This window comes from Passer domesticus, chromosome 19, assembly GCF_036417665.1.
Source record: "Passer domesticus isolate bPasDom1 chromosome 19, bPasDom1.hap1, whole genome shotgun sequence".
Lineage (NCBI taxonomy): Eukaryota > Metazoa > Chordata > Aves > Passeriformes > Passeridae > Passer > Passer domesticus.
Genome location: NC_087492.1, coordinates 9,690,891 through 9,710,704, shown reverse-complemented (window position 1 = coordinate 9,710,704; position 19,814 = coordinate 9,690,891). Strand labels below are relative to the sequence as shown.

The 19,814-nt window shown below is 50.5% G+C and overlaps 3 protein-coding genes across 10 annotated transcripts; 1 reads left to right on the top strand and 2 right to left on the bottom strand.

The window, feature by feature from the left end:
- Positions 1-1,758: 1,758 nt before the first annotated feature.
- LOC135283743 (fibrinogen-like protein 1-like protein) lies at positions 1,759-3,705 on the bottom strand. Its single transcript, XM_064394811.1, has 3 exons — positions 3,601-3,705; positions 3,005-3,133; positions 1,759-2,404 (listed from the first exon to the last, which is right to left on the bottom strand). Exons 1-3 carry the CDS (start codon positions 3,602-3,604, stop codon positions 1,776-1,778), a joined length of 762 nt encoding a protein of 253 aa, XP_064250881.1. The 5' UTR covers positions 3,605-3,705; the 3' UTR covers positions 1,759-1,775.
- A 2,001-nt stretch (positions 3,706-5,706) lies between these two features.
- Positions 5,707-11,056, bottom strand: SPACA6 (sperm acrosome associated 6). 2 transcript variants are annotated; one of them, XM_064394554.1, is made up of 9 exons: positions 10,736-11,056; positions 10,137-10,211; positions 9,732-9,800; positions 9,564-9,587; positions 9,400-9,477; positions 8,828-8,931; positions 7,333-7,486; positions 6,457-6,601; positions 5,707-5,901 (listed from the first exon to the last, which is right to left on the bottom strand). In XM_064394554.1, exons 1-9 carry the CDS (start codon positions 10,983-10,985, stop codon positions 5,772-5,774), a joined length of 1,029 nt encoding a protein of 342 aa, XP_064250624.1. In that variant the 5' UTR covers positions 10,986-11,056; the 3' UTR covers positions 5,707-5,771. The 2 variants fall into 2 exon arrangements, with proteins under 2 accessions (XP_064250624.1, XP_064250625.1); XM_064394555.1 differs by lacking the exon at positions 9,732-9,800.
- Positions 11,057-11,104: 48 nt separating this feature from the next.
- LOC135283856 (E3 ubiquitin-protein ligase RBBP6-like) lies at positions 11,105-15,943 on the top strand. 7 transcript variants are annotated; one of them, XM_064394976.1, is made up of 9 exons: positions 11,105-11,328; positions 11,441-11,555; positions 11,766-11,883; positions 12,891-12,929; positions 13,393-13,429; positions 13,550-13,594; positions 14,552-14,640; positions 14,773-14,943; positions 15,475-15,943. In XM_064394976.1, the coding sequence occupies exons 3-9, from the start codon at positions 11,792-11,794 to the stop codon at positions 15,554-15,556; spliced, it is 555 nt and encodes a 184-aa protein (XP_064251046.1). In that variant the 5' UTR covers positions 11,105-11,328; positions 11,441-11,555; positions 11,766-11,791; the 3' UTR covers positions 15,557-15,943. The 7 variants fall into 7 exon arrangements, with proteins under 7 accessions (XP_064251046.1, XP_064251047.1, XP_064251048.1 ...); XM_064394977.1 differs by having other exon boundaries at positions 11,630-11,883; XM_064394978.1 differs by lacking the exon at positions 12,891-12,929.
- Positions 15,944-19,814: the final 3,871 nt, after the last annotated feature.

Here is a 19,814-nt window from a genome sequence, read left to right as displayed (position 1 = left end):
CCACAACCTGGAGTGTGGAGAGGGCAGCAGACTCCCTGAGGGTGTGAGTGATGTGGGTCAGCCAGTGCCATCACTCCCTGCTGCAGACAGGGAATGTGTCTGTGAAGTTTCTTGTGATGCAGGGAAGTTTGAACTTGGGGCCTGAAAGAACCCATAGCTCCTCTCCTCCCTCTGTGGAAGGAAAGCTGAGCTCAAGGAAGGTTTGTGGCTCAGAATGCTGAACAACGTGGGACTCTGGAGCCCAAGTCTGTGACCAAGGTCCCAGGGCACCCTGCAGAGCCATGGCAGTGCATTGCTCCTGGGGAGCTGTCGAGTTCCCAAGGAGCATTCTTTGGCAGCCTTGGAGGCACCTGCAGGTGGGCAGCACTGCTTCTTGGGAAGATGGAGATTCGAGGGTGCTGCTGGCTGAGGAAGGCTTCCCAGCTGGAGCTGAGCTGAGAGTAGCACTTATGGACTGAGAGATATGTCTGCTGGCTTAAAAAGGCATTGGTGCTCCAGCCTGGATGCAGAACCTAACAGCAGGGGAGAGGCTGGGCAAAGGCTCGGGGCTCCTGCCAAACAGCATTCCACCCAGCAGGCAGCCCTGAGTGATGCTGAGCTGCATTCCTGGGTCTCTGGTGGAAAGAGAATAGTTGCACTCGATGATCCTTGTGGGTTCCTTCCAACTCAGAATATTCTGTGAATCTGTGAGTGCAGCCAGTGAGATATCTGCTCTGTTCAGCACTGCTAGGCAACAGTGCAACAGGCAAACATCCTCCTTCTGACCACACCACAGGTGCTGTGTCCACTGCTCAGCTTCCAGTGCTGAGGTTATCACCACACCAGAGCACTTTCATACAGACCCAAGCTGATCCAGAATCTTGAAATTCTGGGATCCCTGCCCTGACAGGCACTCTCAGCTCTCACACTGGCCCAGACAGACCAGCCACATGGTGCTGTGTGGCCCTGCAGTACTGTTGTTCCTTTCCACTTTCCCAGTTCCAGCGTTCACAGGGTTAATGAGGCAGGATGACATTGGGCTGGCTTTCCAGGTCATGCTGGCAGGGTGCAACTGAGCTGATGCTTCCCTCATGCCTCTGCTTGCTGTTGGCTGTGTGATGCTACATTCCCTTTTTGGAAGGTCCCCCCTTGGAATGCAACCCTGCTCTTTAAGTGAAAGTTTTGTCTCTAGTTGCTCACTTGAGTTGTATGAAAAAATTTTCCTTTGAAAATTTTCTCTTACTTTACCAGAAGCCTCAGGTGTGTTTCTGGCAGGAAACAGGCAGCAGCTGCAAGGAGTTCCCAAATAAATGAAGGACACTGTGCAGGTCTGAAAGTGATTTTATTCTGCAGGATGAACACAGACTGCGGCAGGAATATGTTATGGACATGGCCTGCCCTGGGCTCAGTATAGCTTAGGTCAGGTTAGCTGGTGATGGTGGATACTTTTCTGCTGCAAACATCTGTACCCACAAAGCAAAAAGAGCACAAGACCATGCTGATCAGGAGGGTTTTAGGTTTCTGAGCACAGAGTTCTCTACAGAAGGAACATGCTTGGATACTGCAGTATTTATAAAGATGAGCTCTAATAATATTCCCCCAAAAGCCCACCACAGGTGAATGGCCAGAGACAGAGCCAGGAGCTTTGCTACTTTTCAGGACAGGAGGAAAAAAAAAAAAGCAGTTCTTGATATAGAGGAACAGCCCCATTCACCCCCAAGGCCTCATCATCAAATGGGCCCCAGCAGGGCACGGCCTGGCCCTGTGCTGCATGTGGACAGAAGGGGGAAGGAGTTCTAGGGGTATGGAGTAGGTTTGATGAGGATGGCTGAGGCTCTGCAGTTCCCCTTGCACAGGCTGCCCCACGTCAGGCCCCCCTTGACGTTCAGCTGCACAGAGTAACATGCTGAGTACCACCACCCGCCCCCATAGCGCGAGGCACAGTTCCCTCTGTAAGTGTCCTGATCCCGATCCTTTGTGGAGAACTTCATGTTGTTGTGCACTTTCCTGGGGTTGTCAGAATCCATGGCATCCTCTGCTGTCCCCGAGTGCGCTCCCAGCCTGAGCCGGTAGCCCTGGGACTCATCATCCAGGCTGAACAGGTTGTAGTCTGCAAACCTCATGTTGTTGGCAGCATCCCAGATGACAAACCTGACCTGGTAGATCTTCTGCCTGGTGATCTGGTGGATGTACTCGGTGCCCAGCCAGAACTCGGTGCGCACGTTCCCGAAGCCGTGCTTGTAGGTGCTCCAGGACTCAGCCCAGGTGATATCCGTGTCCCTCTGGTTCCTCTGGATGATGGTCCAGCCCCCGTCTGCCCCGCTCATCTCGCAGTACACCCTGATGGGGTGCAGTCCCGAGGGCTGGATGATGTAGACACCACTGGGGCTGCCAGCTGGAACCTCACTGCAGTCCCTGGGCCAAGCTGGGGCAGGACAGAGGGGGACAGAACAAAAGCCTGGGCATCAGGCTAAGACCCTGGGCAGGAGGGAGATTCATCTGGCCAGTGCACATGGGGGATAACCAGCTCTCCCAGCCCAGACAGGTCTGGAGGTGAGAGTGGATTGACCTCAACCCTCTGTTCTTTTTCCATAGGGAAGACCAACAGGAGTCAGCCCCATTGAAAGGCCCCAGACTGACTGAGCTATGCTGATACCAGTCCAAGAGACTGAATGGGCTCCCATTCACCAGTGGGAAGCACTGGTGGGCTCCCTTGGGTCTCCTGGAAAAGGGGCTGTGCCCAGCAGGGCCATGCTGGGAGGAAGGTGAAGAGGACCCTGCCCCTGCCTGTGACTCAGGGAATGGGGAAAAATGATCCCTTCAAGCACAAAGCCACCCTTCACCCTTCCCAGCCTGCACAGAGCACACACACACACACCCCCACACACACACAGCCCTGCAGCCTGTGCTGGGCACACCTTCACCACCCTCCATCCTGGAGCAGGGCCAGGGTGAGGAACAGTGCACAGTCCTGCCCTACCCAGAGCTGGCACGCAACACCAGATGCCCACAGGATGTTACCTACTGGTTCGCTTCAGAACACTCGATGAAGTGTTGGAGGGAGATTTCTTAAAGATGTTTAGGCTTTGTGTGTGCACAGAATGGCCTGGTACAGCCAAGATGAGCAGGAAAGCAAGGAGCAGAAGACACTGAGCTGGTAGAAAGGGACAAGAAGAAAAGAAGAAATGTGACCATCCCTCCCGTGGCACCAGCACCGCAGTTAACAGCAGCCTGTGAGCTGCAGGAGGGCACCCAGCATGCTGGGCAGCATCAGCCTGCTCCCTGCTTGCCAGAGGGGTGGACAACCTGCCCTTTCCCCCTGGATCTGCTGTGGACAAGTCAAACACGGGGTAGTTTTGGGCAGGGCAAAGCAGCCAACGACTGCGTGAGCCAAGTTTCACTCCTGGTCCCTGGGGCAGGGGCCTGGCTGGGCTGAGCCAGACGACAGGGCATGAGCAGCTGGTGCTCAGAGGTGGCAAGTGCCCCTGAAGGGCACCGGTGCCACTGCTCCCCATCAGCGTGCAAGAACCAGAGCATGGAGCCTCTCCCTCTTGCCGAGCTGCTCCCCCTTTGCTCTCCCCGTTGCTGGCAAGGAGCGCCCACTCCCTGCCCTGTACTCACCCATTGCTCCCTGTGGAAATGCCCTCTGGAGCGCAGAGCTCTGCCCTGGCTGGTCACACAGAGGGATTTGTAGTGCCCTCTGTGCTGGGCGGGCTGAGTGGGTGCTACCTCCCTTTTCTGCTGGAAGAGATCAGGTTGGTTTCCTTTGTGCCTGCAGAGGTGGAGGTGCCTGTGGTTCTGGATTGCAAAGAAAAGAATTCCTGTGCCAGCAAGAATCCTTGGAATGGTCTCTTCTGTGAGTGCTGAGTGACTTGGATGGAATTTCCCCGGGGAACAGCATATTTGCAAACTTTGAAGAGTATGGCTCAGTACACACTTGAATGCCACAGCCACCAGCCAGGTGGAGAGCAAACACAGGTCTGTCCCTGCCTCCCACTAGTGCAGCTGGTGCTGCCAGGTCAAGGGGCTCTTGTTTAACCTTCTCCAGTCCAGCCCAGCGTGGCTTTGGGTGGGGCAGCAGAGCAGCCCCAAGATCCTCAGGGAGTGGAACTGCTGTGGGGCAGTGTTTGAAGCAGCTGGTGTGTTCTGGGGCACATGACACAGGCAGAGGCTCGTGGTGGAGGGGTCTGTGTCTGGGGGAAGCAGGAGAAGTCTTGACTGCCCAGTGGGACACAGTCCTGACCTGCAAGGAAGCAGCTGAAGGGCCTGATGAAAGGTTTCTGTAAGGCAGGGGAGACAGTTGTGGGCACTGGATGTGGGGCAGTGGGCATGCAGCATGAGAGGAAAGCAAGTGTTTGTCCAGGAATGGAGTGAAAACAGGTGGATGGAGGGTAGCAATGGGGATCTGAGCATGTACAGAGGGGAGCTAAGCAAGCTTGGAGGAAAAACAGGGGATTGAGCACGTGTAGTGGTGAGGGATATCATGGTGGAACCCACAGGAACTGAGCACCATGGAAGGGATAGTGGGATGTGAGCATCAGTGGAGGTCAGCAGAGGGAAACAGAGGTGTGAAAAATAGGGATGTGAGCTTGCCCAGGGGAGAAAAGTCAGCACTAAAGAGATGCTGAAAGGACCAAAGGAGATGTGAGTACTCGAGGAGGGGTACAGATGAGATCTGGGTGCACACGGAGGGAAATGGAGGGAACAGAGCATACAAGGGGAAAAATGGTGATGATCTGTTAGTGCAACGAGAACAACAGAGGGGTTCTAAGAGAGCACAACAAGGGGGATGAAGAGGATACGAAAGCAGCTGGATAGGAATGGAGTGCATCTGAGAGTCATTGGAAGTGAAGTGAATGAGTAAGAGGGGATCCAGAGGAGCACTCAGAGGGAACAGAGGGAATTTGGAAACATGCAAAGGTATAGCTTGTTTTTAAGGCACTCGGAAAGAATGGCAGGGACAGGCAGTGCATAAAAGTATAAATCTGATACAATATCTGGCATGATAAATCTGGCTGTGTTCAATGGGAACTTAGGAAATCACAGATTCCCCATAGTGCAATTTACCAGCATGGTCTGGCCCAGTCAAATAAGAATTTACACAATCCAGGTTCACAAATAGTGTGGTTTAGGGAAGGAACAGGAAAGCAGATTCAGGACTGTTGGTGATAAATGCACTATGGAGTGTTAGTATGTATTATGACAGAAGGGGTAATAACAGGGATCTATTAGCTATAAATATATATTGACTCAGTTATATACACATAAGCATTCCCAGGTCTGCTCCAATGCAGTTGGAGGTGTAAAGCTCAAGCAGAGGCATCCCTTCAGGGGAGAAGGAGAGACACTGTCCACCTGCTGATCTCAAGCAAGCAGAGATGCTTTCCCCTCCTCTTTTTGCCCTGAGACCCACTTTGATACCATAATTTTTGGCCAGCTTTGCTCTAGACATTGTTCTAGTGTTGGTCCTTGCTGGAGTCAGAGGCAGCCAAACACATCCCTTGTGTTTCTCAACCACTCCCATTGATTCTTGACCAATTTAAGGCAGCTCTCAAGCAAGTCTGTCAAGTTACAGCCCTTCTGACCCACCCTGCACCATCACCACCACTGGGAGCTCTGCAGCTCCAGCTGCAGCTGGAATGCCCACCCAGGGAAAGGAAATGATGCCCAGTACTTGGTTTTAATGTCTCCAAGCCCAAGAACCCAATATTTCTATCACAAGCATAATCCAGTTTTTCAGAACTCTGTATTTCTGTTTTAAGACTAGCACAAGAAAAGCAATTGCAGAAATGTTAGTCCTCTCGGGTGGATCCATGTGCTACAGTCCCCGAGAGTGAATCCAGGGATCTGGAATCCTCTTGGGTACCCTGATGTCCACGTCTGCGGCATTTCTGACGGACACAGAGGCATTGCCAGCTGGCTCTGGGAGACAGAAGGAGGAGTGGAGAAAGGGGGAGCAGAGAGGACACCCTATTCCCATTAGGGTGTATGTGGGGAGGACAGGGAGACATGGGGCATTTGGAGGGCTCAAGGGGCAACTGGGGGGTTCCCAGAGCAACTGATGGGCCTAAGGGTGAAGTTATGGTGTCGTGGGGGCAACTGGGGCAACTGACTGTAACTGGTACCCCCAAAGGGACAGCAAGGGTTCTAGGGAAAACAGGGGAAACTTGTAGGGTTTCAGGGGCAATTCTGGAATCTGGAGGAAGTACAGGCAGCCTGGAGTGCTACTGGGTGCAAGGAGGAGATCCTGGAATGGGCCAGAGGGCAAAGGGAGTCCCAGGAGACATGGAGGGTCCTGTGAATTTAGGAGTCCTGGCAGCCTTTGGCCCACCCTTGGACACCTGGGTCTCCTTATACCTGCAGAGAATCCCAAGGGACTGAGAATCAGAGGGGATGGGGAGTCCCAAGCTGTTCTAAGAAGAGCTCCAGAAGCATTGGGATTTTTAGAGTACAGTTCACCAGGTCAGGAGTACTCACATCAGCAGCAGAACGAATGCCATGGAGCCAAAACCCAGAGCCAGCCCCATGGTTGGTATGTGGGTAGGTGTCTCATCATCCCACTGCAGCACAGAGGTGAACACAGCCTGGAGTCCTTTCTCTTCCTCCACGCTTCCCTCTGATACTGTGGGGACCCAGAGGACCATGACCCTCAGGTCATGGGGCCCTGCACCCAGGGACCAGCCATCCCTGCAGCTCTTTCTCCAGCCACAGACCTCGCTGTCCCCAGTGACTCAGGCATCTGGGGGTCCCTGCTCCACCCCACGTGCTCCCAGAGGAGTCAGGACCAGGGAACACACGTGGTGTTCACATTCTCTGAACAGAGAGAGACGTAATTCTCTCTCCTAGGATTTTTCTTAGAGAAGATAGTGAGAAGTTCAGAGAAGAAGAGAAAACAATTTTTATCTCTATTTGTTGTTCTTGTTGTTTAGCACGTGTGGAATATGTTATGGAGATTGTTTACTAAGAGTGATTTGTTAATCAGACACTTGTGAGAGTTGTTTAGATTAGCTAATTAAGTTAAACCCGTGTTATGACTGTCTCCAGACAGTCACAGGATTTTCTTTAGTATAGTTTTAATCTTTCTTTTTAGTATAGTTTTATGCAGTATTAGTGTAACCTAATATAGCTTAATAAAGCATTTCTTCAGCCTTCTGAAATCATGGAGTCAGAGCATGTTATTCCCATGTTGGGAGATCCCAGAATCGATAAACACATGCTCCAATCCACCTGTCCACCATGAACCAGGCGTCCTGGCACCCTGCTCACCCCCTTCCCATGGAGCCAGCTGTCCCAGGTCCCACTCTGCCCCACACTGCTCCCTGACCCCCGGGGCATTCAGGCGTCTGGGCTCACCATTGAGGTAGAAGAACTTGCGGATAATGGGCTTGGATTGTTCCCCCAGGAAACAGGCAACAGTTCCTGCAGCGGGTTCCTCAATGGTCAGGCTGAAGGGCTTCTCTGGATTCCCCTTCAGCTGCTTGAACAGCGTCATGTCCTGTGTGCGCAGCTGGGGCAGGGGGGACACATCAGCACTGCCAGACCACCGGGCACACAGAGCTGCACACGCACAGGCACCTGTGTCCTGCACATCCCCTGCATGCTTCTTGTGCTCCTGGCTGGTGCAGGTGCACACACCTCCCATCCCACGTGTACACCCAGGGATGCACAAGCAGCATGTACACAAAAGTCACTTCTTCCCTGTGAGTGTGGTGAGGCCCTGTGTAGCAGAGCATCTCATCCCCTCAAGAGCTTATCTGTTGTTTGTTAGCCAGTCAGATAACTCAAACGGGACAAACTGTCTTGTAATGAGTAATTTTTGCACCACTGGGTTAGCATCTCCCAACTGCCCATAAACACCTTACTGTCAAAGTGAGACGTGGAAGATCAGCTGGAATTCTGACTGACAGCAAGTCACTTTACAACTATAAAAGCCACAGCAAACTTCTGCAAAGCAGAAAGATTTTCCTGGAAATGTATGGAGTTTCTCCCATGAACAGGGACACCTATTTCCCAGTTAATCCCCCAGGGGCTGAGTGAAGGAATCTGTGTACATTATTGTTATTTTGGTAGTAAGTTACATTTGGCTCCTATTCAATACTATTTCTTTTGCTAGCTTTAATATAGATATCTTGATTTAGTGCACTATTCTATGTTATGCTGTCATCTACTAGTAGTTCTTTTAGTTTTATACTGTGTAATAAGTAACTCTGGTTAAGATCTTTCATCTATTTTGCTTGTTCATTTGTTTAGTAAATAATTCCTTTTTATAAATATATCTGATTTGCCATCATTAGGATTTGTGGGCCAAAATAATTCCTAAGATTTAAACTGTTGCCAAATTCTGAGGCTAAGGAAGGATTTACCTTCATCTGAACCCATTTGTCTGAAAAAGTTTAAATACACAAAGCAATCTTTTCTGACCCTCAGACTCAGCAGCCGGGCTTCTTTAATAAACTTTGTCTGAAGCTTCCACTCTGCCTGCGACACCCTGGCACAGGTTGCACAGGTAAGATGTGGCTGCCCCATCCCTGGAAGTGTCCAAGGCCAGGTTGGTTTGGCCTTGAATTAGCTGGTGGAAGGTGTTGACACCATCCAGGGGATTGGAATGACATGAGATTTAAGGTCTTTTTAAACCCAGACCATCCTGTGGTTTTATGGTGCTACACATGCACACCTGGATCAGCAAGCACACATCTGCCTGCTGCTCGTGTGCACCCTTCCCATGAGCAAGCATCCTGTGTGTCCTTACACTCCAGCACAGCCAGCTGCTGTGGCAGCAGTCACTACACCTGCAACAGTGCCCCTCAGAATGCCCACTCACACCCTTGCAGGACCACGTGTGACTCACATTTGGGGCATACATCCAGGTGATGGGCACGCCGGGGGGGACGTGGAAAGGCACCTTGCAGCGCAGCACAATGGTTTCATCTGTGTAGGTCCACAGGTCCTGCACTGGGAGCATTGAGAGGCTCAGGAGCTCACACCTGCACTGCACTGACAGACATGATGGTGCTCCTGTGCTGGCTGCAGGGATGGGCAGATGTACACTTGGGCAGGTGCACGCAGTGTGGGACCGTGGGTGAGAAACACAGGGAGTCCCCAGAGATTTTTGTGGTCAAATCCTGTCTTCTGGATCAGCTCTGCTCACTATAATCTCATTATAATACTGAACACACCTCCATCCCAAAAACTACCTGCCTCCAACGTATGACCACCTTTGCTGAGCACACATTCTGCATTTTTCTAGCTTAGACCTTTAAAAGCAAAGTCAGACCATTTGACCTCAATCAGTACAAGAAGTGTGACTGAAGTCACTCAAGTGCCACCAAACACAAAAAATAGCACAAAAATAACCTAAGAATGGGAGGAAGTTGAGGAAGATTTCCTTACCCTCAGCAGTCTCTCACGGCCCCATCATACCTGGGCAGTCCAGGGGTAACTGACAGTCCACAAAGCGGCAGGTAGCACACTGGAAGACACGGGCAGCTGCCTGGAATCCTGGGAAAGAGAGACTTGATGGTCCCAGGGAAGTGGGAGATGTGCTAGGAGACAGGGGAGGGCAAGACAGAAGGATGGACACTCACCACAGGGTGGGATGCAGGCTGGAACTGGTGGGGAGGAAGCAGTGTCAGACTGGGCATCACTGGGAACCCACATGCTTGTTATGAGCTGTCAGGATTCAGCCCTTGTCCAGCCCAGATGGGGTCCCTGGGAGTTTCTCTAAGACAGGGGTTCCCAGGGTGGCCCCATACCTTTCTCCAGCTGGCTCAGCTTTGCCCAGATTGTGTTGACAGCTTCCTGCAAAGACTTGTTCAGGGACTCTGGTGTGTCCCAAATGTCCAGGTAAGACAATGTGCCCTCCCTCTGGTCCCCATAAACCTTTCCCACACCCCACAGATCCCTTATATAACTCACTTTGACTCCATATATCCCCCTGAAGTCAGATATATTCCCAAATATCCCCTCAAACTCCCCAAGAAGCTGTACACCTTGAAACCCATATACTCTCAGGATTCCACAAATATCCCTTTACAGCTCCCAGACGTTCACATATCCTACACTTCACCTCCATCCCATCCCCCTTCAAGGCCTCCACATCCCACCCCCCCTGCCCCATGTCTCATGTCCCCGTGTGTCATGTCCCTCAGTCTGCTCACTCTTGCCCCTTTGCTCCTCTAAAGAATACAGAGCATCCATGACGATCTCCCGAAGCTCCTCACGCTGTCCTGACCCTGTACCAGTACAGGGACACAGGAATCAGTAGGGTTAGGGTTGGACTTTCAGGGATGGGAAGGTCCAGTAAGGTCTGGGGGTTCCTGAAGTCCTGAACAAGATTTAAGGGATACTGGGAAAGGTTAGGTGTCCCTGTGGATTCCTAAGGTCTTAGGTAGGGCCAAGGGGTCCTCAGTGTGTCCTTGGTCATGGTTGGGTGATTCTCAGGGTTCGAGACAGATTTGGGATCCCCAAAAGTCCCTGGAGGCCAAATCAGGACTGAGAAGACCTTGGCATGGTTATGAGTCCCAATGATGCTTGTCTGGGATGGGTCCCTTGGGTCCCCAACTTCCTGGCATCTTGCTCAGTGTCAGTATGAGGGCCTTGGTTGAAATGGGAAACTCCAGAGGGCTCTGGGGTGCTGTTCAGGGTGGGAATCCCCTTGGGGATGGATGTCCCTGGGGGAAAGGAGGGACCAGTCAGGACAGAGGTCCTTGGGCAGGATTCCTGTTGGGTTTGGTGTCCCTAGGGACTCATGACGTACCGACAGTGACGGAGGCAAGTGGTTTAGCAGCCTCAACAAGGGCCTGAAGGCATTTTTTATGTGTGGGCTCGTTGACAAAGGCCCCAGTCATGTAATAGCAAAGCCGTGACCGCTGAAGAGGAGGCCCAAAGCAGAGCAGGCAGGGGTTAATCTCAGGGAGACAGGACATCAAGACCCACAGCCACAAGCCAGGGTTTCTAGTATGCCAGGGGACTAACACCAGCATCAGGGCCAAAGGCCACCACCCCATGGCCCCAAACCTAGCACCCAAGTGCCTGAGTTCCCTGGAGAGGGGCAGGGTTCCAAGGTGGAACCTGGGCACATGGGTCGCCAGGGAACCAGGTAAGGTGGGAGGCCACTCTAGGCAGCCACACTGACCTCACACCAGCCAAAGGTGTGGGCAGAACCCAGCAAGGAACGTGCAAGCCTCACATTTGAGCAGGAGGAACTGAGCCAGCCCAAGGTTACAGCACCCAAACATGGCTGGGACTGTGTGGGACATGGTGTTTGTAGGTGTGTCCTGAGGAGATTCTTCTGCCTCTCTTCTATATTGTACTCTTGAGCAGAGGAATGCACAGCTGCTGTAATGCAAGGTATTAGATTGTTCAGCTCTCCAAAACAGAGAGAGAGAGAGAGAAAGATGCTACAAAACATTATCATTAACCACAAAGCAAAAGACACAGAAAGCAGCTGTTGGTTTTACAGGGACAAGAGTTCCTGATGAAGGAAGCAACACATGCAAGTGTTTGCAGGTGAAAAACAAGCATGAGACTGAAGATTGGTGCAAGATCCCCGTATCTCTAGAAGGCAGAAGATGCTGGTAAGACCTGAGCTGGCATGTGCCAAAACATTTAAAAAGCTTGCAAATGTTCACTCTCATTCCTCTCCTGTTAGTGAGCACTGAGACAGCGACCTATTGCTGGCAGCCATGGACACTATGCAGGTGTCTGACAAAGCACATGGTGACAAAAACAACAAGATGAATCGCTTAGGCTATTCAAACCCAATGCTTGCCCACTCCCTCCTGCAGAGCAGAAACTAAGGTGAGCCCAGGAAATGTTGGAGACCTTGTCAAGTGGTGTAGATGCCACAACACCTCCACTAGCAGAGAGCTCAGTGATCGTGAAGAGGGTCCCAGCTCGAGCTGCGTGAGTATCCATGAAGCTCTGGATTCCCTGTGAGGGATGTCAGGGTGTGAACTTCTTTTCTGGATATGGGTTTGCAGAGGCACTTGGATTGCATCTGGTCAAAGCTGCTGTTAATTTCCTTTTTCATGGGGTAGATTTTAATGTATCTGCTTCAAAGCAGACTCCCACTGTTAGGTTTGTGGGGATGTGGGGTTCAAACTGCAACACTGGTAAATCCTAAGGTAATTCTCTTGGTTTTGTTCTTGGGATGATTGGGTTGAGAGCCAAATTGCAGATCCTGTTTCCTCCACGAGGAGTTTACAGATTGTATATGTTTGCTTTTAGTGGCTTTATAGTAATGACAGGTACACTCTGTAACAATTACTTATTATTAGAAATAAACTTTTAATGTGTTCCCATCTGAGAAGAGTCTGGTTGTCAGTATTTGACTATTTCTTGCACTGGGGAAGGTGGGTTTGGGGACTGTGGGGTATCTGGCAAGTATCTTGCACCCACAATTGGGGCTTTTACACCCTGTCTGTAGAATAGAGACCAAGAATTCTGGACGCCTCAGTGTTTTGCTTCTAAACACGGCTTTGGTTTGGGGTTAATGCAAATACGGATGCTCCGTGCTGGCCTGTCCCAGCATCCTCCCTTTGGGGCTGGATGGCCCTCCCCTGCAGTGAGAGGATGGATGCTGGCAGTGCTCAGATCCCATCAGCTCCTGTGTGTGACAGCCACGAGACAACGGCTGTGAGCTGCAGTCACCCAGGCACAGGAGCTTTCTGTCCCTCCAGCTGGAAACACGGCAGAAAATCTGGCTGATGTGCGGGAGGGATGAGGATCTGCTGTCACAGGGGTTGTGTGTCTGATTCCTGAGCACCTGAATCAGACACAGATCACTGTGTGTGTGGAATCTCAGCAAGTTTGCAAATGTAATAAATGGCTCCCAAAATATTGTTGCAAATTCAAGATCACCTGAAAGGAAATTCTGCCAATTAAGACTCTTTTTTTTTTTCCCCCCACAGAGCTCCTAAATTGCACCAACCCCTAGGAAAGGCTTACAGGTGACTTTTCTCCCACTATTTGTAGTCACTGTAGCATCTGTAACACACTGGGCACTTTGGCCCTGCTGTGGTGTAAGGATGGCAGAGATCTGAACACAGGGCTTCCACAGAGAAACATCATCCTGGAGATGGAGCTGCTGGCAGTTCTGGTATTGCTTTGGCAGAGGAGGGATCATTTTTCACTGAAAGAAACCTGCACTCCTGAGCATTGACAGTGTCACTGTTGTGGCTAAGAAACTTCACTCCTGTGCAACTGGTGACAATAGATATGAGATTTTGGGGCCTTCAGTTGCACTGGAGGTACTAAGAGAGAAGAGTTTATGAACACAAATAAATTCCCACATTCATTCAACTATCAGAACATAATGGTTTGAGGTTCAGGTGTTCTTGTTGGTTTTCACTGCTTGATGCTGGGTCCAAGTGCTTAATTTTAAGTTCTGATCACCTCTGTTTCTTCTGCCAGGAACCACAATGAGCCAGTGAGGGGAACATCCAAGGCAGTACGTAAAACCCCATCCTCACACTTCTTCCTACACACTGCACTTCATTCTAAACAGTGCAGCCTTGTATTCATTTTCTGGACATCGAACTTGAATATGGTTTAATTCTTTTGTGAACAGATTTCTGACTCTTCTGCCCCTCTTTCTCTGGCCCAGCTCATTAAGGTATAGGTATATATAAGGTATATATATTCTCTGTCAAATACTTGAAAAAATCCTTTGCTTAGTATTTTTAAATCTTATACTGTGATCTACAGCTGGATAATTGTGGTAATGTGATCAAAACCGTATTTTTTAATAACTTAAGGTGTTTATTGCAAGTTTAAAATGCATGTATGTTGTGATGCTATCCCAGAAAGAGAAGTTCCCAGGTTGGGAAGAGGAAAAGGGAGCACCTTATTGGCCCCAACATAATGTGGCAGCATTAGTCCTTTTCAAGACCCAAAGCAGCAGCACTTCAGCACCTGTTTCCCATTTTGTATCATCAGTTTTGCATTGGAAACTAACAGTTTGTGTTGTACAGATGTGTACAGAAGAACTGAACTGGCTGTAAGTTATGGACACTTCAGGGAGGTTTTCAGCAGCCAAAACAAAGGTTTCTGGAACAAGAACATTTGTGAGGCTTGAATTTTGAATTTCTGGCCATGACAGCTATCGATCTATTCTTTGGTTGCTGCACTTGTTCACAAATTGGGGTCTGGGGACACAGTCTCCTTTGTTTGGTTGCAGACAGTGTAAATTATTTTGGTATCATTATTACTTTGTAAAAAGTGCCATATTTGAATCTGGGTCTATTCCTAGACATGTTTTGGTGGGGTTTGATGGTGTTTTGTAAACCATTTGGGTTCAAACACATTGGGGAAGTGTCTGTAAAATTCTCTGTAAATGCTGATGGGAATGATTCCAGAGAGATGGATCTGGATACTGTTCCTGCACAGAAAAACACTGTGTCAATGAAACACTCATTTATTACATCTCTGAATTGGTTGCTTTTGTGAAGGAGTATCTGTGAAAGCAAAACCTTAGAGGTTGATCTCTCCTGGGCTGCATGGAGGTTGTCTTTGGCTGTGGAGGCTCAAAGATGCTCTTCATGTGTATGTCCAACCCTCCCCTGTCACACAGACCCCAAATCTGGCTGAGGCCAACGCTGCAGAGGAGGACAAGATCAAAGCCATGATGATCCAGTCCTGCTGTTACTATGAGCCCCTCAAGTAAGTGTTGGTAAGGTCAAATCTGCTCTTGGAAGAACATGGAAGAATCACGTTTATCTCTGACAAGGGATCTGTTCTGACAAGGGACACACATTCCTACCTTCCTCTTTTTTTACCCCCAAAAACTTGCAGTGACCTGAAGCCACCCTTGGGTCCTGGTCCATCATCATCTACCAGCCCCGTTCCCAGGCTTAAAAGGAGCTCAGGAATTCCCATGAGTTTTATGGTGGAGGTGAAGGACCCCAACACAAAGGGAGCAATGCTTACTCCCAGTGGGAAATATGCCATCCCAATTATTAATTTGTAAGTATGGATTTAATTGCACTGACCAAAAGTGACCGAGAGAAGCCATGGGGAAATGTCTGAGTGGCAAAGCCACCACACTGGCCACAACCTGTCCTTCAGGGCAGGAAGTGTTGCCACTGTAGCTGATCCACCCCAGAGGTCACCCAAAAATCCCAGATTCTGTAAGCAAGGAAATAACAACTGCAGGACAAGAACAGAACAAATCCATTGTGCTGAGGCAGCAATGCGGAGGGTCCAAAATCCATCCATAGCTCTGGAAGTTCATTGGGCACAGGAGACTGGAGAGAGATGGACCCTCCTGGATGCTTTTGCACTCTCACAGTAGCAGCTCTTCAGCCCTGGCAGCAGGAACTTTTCCATGGCACCAAGTTCCTCCATGGGCAGCAGTGCTACGGCAGCAGCTGAGAGGTGCTGTCACATGAGCAGATGGAGAGGAAAGAAAACACACCAACCAAATTTCGGAGGAAAACAAGTCGGGAGAGGAACTGTTTGAATTAATTTCTTTATGTCCTTCTTTCACCCATACAGAAAACAACATCCACAGCCAAGGTCTCCAGCTGGAATGGAGCCTCCAAAGAAAAAAGTGAAGAAGGCAGACAAGCCAGCTTAATTCATGTTCTTCACTCTTAATTAATGTTCTAAATTATTGGTTCTTCTTTCTTCTTCTAACTTCCTATTCTTATTTCATTGTTCTTTATTCATTGTTCTTATTTCATGTTCATGATTCATTGTTCACTTCTTGTTCTTGTTGTTCTTCACTGCTCTTATTTCATCTTCCTATGTCTCTTACAAGACATATTTGAGCAATAAACAACACAGCACTGAAATGAACTTACTTTGCTCTACTTTTCCCTAGATGTGCTGCTTATTACAAGCCTTGTCATGTCCCTGGAGATTAACTTCATTGGTCACTACTGCAGACAGTGCCTTTGATGCTGGTTTTCTTTCTCATACTGTATGCAATAAACAGCTCAAGAAATTAGGGACAAGAAAAAATCATGAAAGCTCAGAAGATGTGCCAGAGAGGATTTGCAGGCGTCTCCCATGTTCACATGTCGGACAAAGAAACAGCAGAAGGTGGCTGACAAGGTCAGCGTGCAGGAAATATATTCCCTTTCCATGTTGTCAGGTTTCCCAATGCTTGAAAGCCGATTTGAGAGTCCTCAATGGTTTATTTCCTCTGCTGGCTCATAAGTCAGCTCTGTATCCCCTCACCCAAAGGTTGCTGCTGTAGAGTTTTGAAGCAGGAAGGAGAAGGGGTGAATGGAGCGTGTTTTGGAAAGGGGCAGGTGGGGGTGGATGGCAGGTGTTCAAGGGAAGAACTTGGCTTGTCTTCCCACACAATCTTGGGGACATTGGCAGGAGAAATGATTTCATTGTCTTCTTTATGGACTGTCAAGCTGACATAAAACCTGACTTGGAGGAAATGGTACAAAGGCTTCAATACCTGACTTGGAGGAAATGGTACAAAGGCTTCACCCACGGAGACTCTCTGCCCTGAACTCCTGAGGAGAAAGGAGTCTGTGCCCCAACAACCCTACAGCTCAGCCAGGGGCTCACGGGGCTCCTCCTGCACCCCCAGCATGAGGAACAGCACCCCACTGCTTCCCTGGCATAGGCTGATCCCAATGGATGCTCCAAACCAGGCCCTGGGTTTGCTGTGCCAAAGCAGCAATGGCCGTGTCTGAAACCCAGGGGAAAGCAGCAGGTTGGTGATTCTCTCCCAGGGACTCAGCTCTGTGGGGCTGCTGGCCCCCCTGCAGCCTCTGCCCAGGAGCTGCCTGGGGATCCCTCTCTTGCTGAGGAAACAAACATTGAGGTACCCTGGGCTTCATCTGGGGCTTTGTGGTTGTGTCAGTGCCCTGCCCGTGGTGACTCACACTGACAGTTCACTGCACAGCAAAGCCAGGCTTAGTGCCTGCTCCACAATGCAGGAAGAGACTGAGAACATGAGGTGCCACAGAGCAGGACACTGACACAGCAGATGGAGAAGTGGCTTCGCTCTAACTCAAGTCTTAAACTGATTAAAAGGAAAATAGTGAGGCCTCTCCTGTCCTGTGAGACTTTCAAGCACCTTTCAGTCACTAAAGGGCTTCAAATGGGCTGGAGAGGGACTTGGCACAGGGGCCTGGAATGACAGGACAAGGGGGAGCGGTTTCACACTGTGAGACAGCAGGGTTAGACTGGGTTTTGGGAAGAAATTCTTCCCTGTGAGTGTGGTGATGCCTTGGCACAAGTTGCCCAAAGGAACTGTGTCTGCCCCATTCCTGAAAGTGTCCAGGGCCAGACTGGATGGGACTTGGAGCAACCTGGCCAGTGGAACGTGTTTCTGCCTATGGCAGGGTGTAGGAGTGTGCCCTCTAATGACAGAGTGGCAAAACTAGCCTTTGTCCCCCAAAAAAGGAATGAAACTCAGAAGTTTCTCTCAACGACAAGGTGAAAAGCTACCTCATAGGACCTCAGGGACTCCCACAAAAACTTGAGGACATCTAATTGGATAGAAGCCAAAAAGTCCTGCCTGACCCATCAGGTAGAAAAAGAAGAGAACAAAAGAGTTCTCTTCAAACAAAACAAAGTGTTTTTGTGAGGTGTTTTTACCAAGAGCAAACCTCTGCACCTGGCTCGAGTTTTTGTGTTTGTTATTTTGCCTTTTATTAAACCTTTTTGTTTCTAAAACTGCTGCAAAAGTCATCCTGCTTACTTTATGCCCCCAAATTAATAGCTGAGCTAACCTAGGCTGTATTATATTTCTTTTGAGAGCTTATGAGACCTGGCCCAAGAAAAAGAAATATAATAGAAGGGGATTGGAAAGAGAGCATCTTTGAGGTCCCTTCCAGCCGAAGCCATTCCATTCCATGACTCCATGACTCCATGACTTCATGAGTCTGTGACCCAGTGGCTGCCAGGGGTGAGGTGTGCTGCCTGGCAACAGGAGTTGTGATGAAAAGGGGCATGAGCAGAGCAAGCTCCAGTCTGTGACGGACAAGGGATGAGGAAGGAGCCTGCTGGCCACTCCACCCTTTTACCATCACTTTTGCTTATCCCTTTCATTATACATTTTAGCATCCCTGACAGACCCAACTGGGCAGGAAGGCTTGTGACAAATCAGGGACAGTGTGTGCAGTCATGGCAACATCCCTGGACACACTCAGCCTCTCCCAGTTGCTGGATCTCGCCATCGGGATGCCCCAGAATGGATCTGTTCACTTTGCAGCCTTGAGAAAACTGCTGCAGGCTGTGCTGGAGCACCTGGACGTGCAGTACCTGACAAGTGAGGAGCCGTGGCCAGGCCACCTGAGTGGCCCCTCACTTGCTGATGTGGCTGCTGAAGTCAAAGAAGTTAAGAGGGAGATGGAAGGCTACAGGAAACGCACATCCAAGGTAGAGGCTCTTCCCAGCCCCTGGGCACTCCCCCAGCAGACAGCCCCTCTCTGCTTCCTCACACAGCCGTGCTTGGCTCTGCCCTCACTGCCCTGGCAGAGCCGCTGGCAGGGGCTCTTTGCTGTCTGGATGGGCTTCAGTGCTCTGGCACTGAGCCCGGCTGGGGCAGGTGGCACTGGGACTCTCCCTGCTCACCTGGCTGTGCCATGGGCTGCCCGTGGCAGGGTGGGGCTCTTTGGGGTGTTATACCAAAATACTTAATGAACCACCAGAATGCCCAGGTCTGTGCAGACCACTGTGGTGGTGAAGTTGTCTTCCTCACAGACACTCCTCAAGGACTTGCCTCTCTTACCACTTTCTCTTACAGGCCCCCAGGGTAGAGACGATGAAGAAGGCCGAGGAGGCACAGGATGAGGTGAGCTGCTGCTGGGAGCAAGTTTTGGGTCTGAGACAGCAGCCCATACCCTTGGCTCTGCCTGTTGGATGCATGGAGAGTGCTGCCCCCACCACCCTGCAGTCCCGACAGGCCCTCCCCAGAGACTGACTCCCACCACCCCTCTCTGCTAGGACATGTCTCTTTCACTGGATCTCCATGAGGAGATTGGCATCATAAAGAGGGCACAGTCCCACACAGCACAGAAGATTAAGGAGTTGGCTGCCTCAGTAAGCTGTGGGGTGATGTTACCTTTGGGCTCTCATGGGGAAATTCAGTGTGGCTCCCTGAGCCCTGGGTTTGGAGTGAAGGCCTGGGAAAAGGATGGTGGCACTGGGACTTTGCGTGCAGCTGAAGGGTTGCCATGCTGAGACAACATGATGTCTATGCCCTGACTCTACTGTCACTGGTTTTCCCAGATTAAGAAGCTGGAGGAAGACCTTAAAAAGCTGAGGAAGGATATAGCCAAGTGGAAAGAAGAGAGCAGTAAGGAGATCTCTCAGCAACTCGAGTAAGGGGACAGGAGTGGGTTTCATACCCTGGGGGGCTGCAAGGGAGCCCAGATGGTCTGGCTGCATCCTGGTTTGTGGGCACAAGGTGCCCAGCAGCCCTGCAGGGGTAACCCTGCCCTTGCCCCCATCCCGCTGGCCAGGGCTTTGCTGGAGGAGACAAAGCGTGAGCTGCAGAAGATGGGAGAGCAGCAGGAGATGAGGAAGGCCATGCTGGAGCAGCTGGTGACTGAGACAACCAACAAGGTGAACGAGCAGATGAGGTCCTGGGGGAGCATTCCCAGCCCTCCTGGCTTGGTGCAGTACTCCTGGCGGGGTTCCCAGCCACATTCCCCAACTGGCTGGGGCCACTGAAGCCCACAGCATGCAGGACTGGTGGTTCCATTCATCCCATCTCTTGAGCTGATTCCTTTTGCCTTTCCTGCAGCTGGCTGAGATAGGGGAGATAGTGAAGAGTGTGCAGGAGGAGCAGGAGAAGGCAAAGGCAGAGTGCTCCAACTGCACCTTTGACATCAATGAGCATTTGGGGGAGCTCCTCCGGCGCT